A 2,500-nucleotide genomic window follows, 5' to 3' on the forward strand; every position below is an offset into this window, starting at 1 on the left:
GTGAAGTTTTATTTGTTTTTTTCCTATCCTAAGTGGATTTTTCTACAGAAATTTGCCAGGAACAACCCTTTGGTTGCCGTGGGTTCTTTTACGTGCGCTAAGTGCATGCTGGACATGGGACCTCGGTTTATCGTCTCATCCGAATGACTAGCGTCCAGACCACCACTCATGGTCTAGTGGAGGGGGAGAAAATATCGGCGGCTGAGCCGTGATTCGAACCAGCGCGCTCAGATTCTCTCGCTTCCTAGGCGGACGCGTTACCTCTAGGCCATCACTCCAATCCAAGTTGGTTGGTGTGTGTGCACGTGAGCCTTCTTTTACACTGCCAAGTATGCACTGGGAACTTTACACTACCAAGTAATCACTGGGAACATTACACTACCAAGTAATCACTGGGAACTTTACACTACCAAGTAATCACTGGGAACATTACACTACCAAGTAATCACTGGGAACTTTACACTACCAAGTAATCACTGGGAACATTACACTGCCAAGTAATCACTGGGAACATTACACTACCAAGTAATCACTGGGAACTTTACACTACCAAGTAATCACTGGGAACATTACACTACCAAGTAATCACTGGGAACTTTACACTACCAAGTAATCACTGGGAACATTACACTACCAAGTAATCACTGGGAACTTTACACTGCCAAGTAATCACTGGGAACATTACACTACCAAGTAATCACTGGGAACATTACACTGCCAAGTCAAACTGAGAGTCCACGAAGGACTTAGGGGTATTCGACGTCTTCTGCTTCTTCTTCTTCTTCTCCTCCTCCTCCTTCTCCTCCTTTCCTCCTCCTCCTCCTCCTTTTTCAAAGCTTTTATAGAATCACACATAACCATGCTTCAACAGTGTGGGGTTCAGCAAGTGACATCATCATGAAACCTCTGATGAGTCTGCATTGATGACCTATAAAACTGATTCCTTTGAAATCTTCATCATTGACTGTATCTGATTACAACGCTTTCTATATAATTCCACTGAAAAAAACCCAAAAGAAAACAACTTCTATATAACAAAGATCTACGTTCAGTATCATGTCATGAATAATGAATTTGTAACCAACACTCACCGAAAATCATAGTGCCACTTCCAAGGATCGATCTTTTTTTTTTTCTTTTTCTTTTTTTAATCTAGTCTATACATGCCTCTCTCCTCCTCTGTCAATCTCTCTATGTCAGTCAGTTCAGTCACACACACATATATATATATATGTATGTATGTATGCATACCTGCATTAATCCAGTAGAATTTCAAGTCAGTTTCACGCTGGGCTTTGCAACAGTTGGGTGACGTTTTTCACCACTAAATCTTCTGTGGCTGCTCTCGCCTATTAAAAAACAAAAACAAAAAAAAAAAACATAAGACCAGAAAAACACATGTCTGTCAGGATAATGGGATAACATTTTAATGTGAAACTTTAACTCACTCAGTACGGCCAGTCCTCTCTTCTCCTCTACACAAACCCCTCGGATGTCCAGTGGGTGTCTCAATGACCCAACCTTTAGCTTCCGTCGTCAGAATTGTGGTATTCTTTGTCAACAATCACCTCTTCAGTACAAGAGCCTTCCGCTTGCAATAATTTGATGATGGTAACTGGCGTGAAACGCTGTTAACGTCGTCTCTTTCGCCGTTCGTATGGAGAGAGTTAATGCTACAGATGTCCTACAGTCATCAGTGCGTGTGACACCTCACCTCACCTCACCTCACCTCACCTCACCTCAGGCCCGTAACTACAAAGTAGTCGTTGGGGGAAGCCTGAGGACCGCAGACGCAACCTCCCTTCTCCATCTGTCTCTGTCGACAGCCGCCGGCAGCAGCTCACGTGTGTGGAGTCCGGTCCATTGTTTGATGTTCTCATGCCAGTTCTTCCGCTGTCTTCCTCTTCTTCTCCCGCTCTCGATGGTGTCTTGCATGATTGTTTTGGACAAGCTGGTGTGTCGAGTGTTGTGTCCAAACCATATCAGTTTGCGTCTCTTCACAGTTGAAAGGAGAGGTTCCTGAGGTCCAGCAAGGTTCTCAATTCTGTTCCGTACATGTTCGTGTGACAGCAAAACCATAAACATTTTTTGGTTGTTGCTGTCTTTTTTTCTTTCTTTTTTTCTTTTTCTTTTTTTTTCTTTTTTTTTCTTTTGTCCCTTGCTTTGAAGGTTTCATTTCTCAAACGAGAAATATCATCATCATCACCGGAATTTCTGTGCACAGTTCATTCATACCACTGTAGAAGAAATATAGCATAAACACATTAAACTATAGCAAGGGTATTACAGCGGCAAAAGAAAAACACCTGTCTGTTAGGATAACGTGAGAATATTCAAATGTGAACATGCAATGCCACAAGTGTCTGCCATCATCACTACATGTGACGGCGGAACCGTAAAACAAAATTCCTCCACGTGTCTGGAAGTGGAGAGAGAGAGAGAGAGAGAGAGACAGACAGACAGACAGACAGACAGACAGACAGACAGAGACAGAGACAGA

The 2,500-nt window shown here is 42.8% G+C and overlaps 2 protein-coding genes across 2 annotated transcripts in view; both read right to left on the reverse strand.

Annotated features, from left to right (window-relative positions):
- The window catches only part of LOC143285926 (short transient receptor potential channel 7-like), a 15,623-nt gene extending 14,522 nt beyond the window's left edge, over positions 1-1,101 (reverse strand). Inside the window, exon 1 of the mRNA XM_076593377.1 lies at positions 1,092-1,101. Within this exon, the coding sequence (XP_076449492.1) occupies positions 1,092-1,101 (10 nt within the window). The remainder of the gene's footprint in view (positions 1-1,091) is intronic.
- LOC143285680 (short transient receptor potential channel 3-like) overlaps positions 1-2,500 on the reverse strand; it is a 21,016-nt gene that overhangs the window by 3,807 nt on the left and 14,709 nt on the right. The window contains exon 10 of the mRNA XM_076593078.1: positions 1,252-1,349. Within this exon, the coding sequence (XP_076449193.1) occupies positions 1,284-1,349 (66 nt within the window). The 3' untranslated portion in view covers positions 1,252-1,283. The remainder of the gene's footprint in view (positions 1-1,251; positions 1,350-2,500) is intronic.

The sequence above is a fragment of the Babylonia areolata genome, chromosome 9 (assembly GCF_041734735.1).
Source record: "Babylonia areolata isolate BAREFJ2019XMU chromosome 9, ASM4173473v1, whole genome shotgun sequence".
NCBI lineage: Eukaryota > Metazoa > Mollusca > Gastropoda > Neogastropoda > Buccinidae > Babylonia > Babylonia areolata.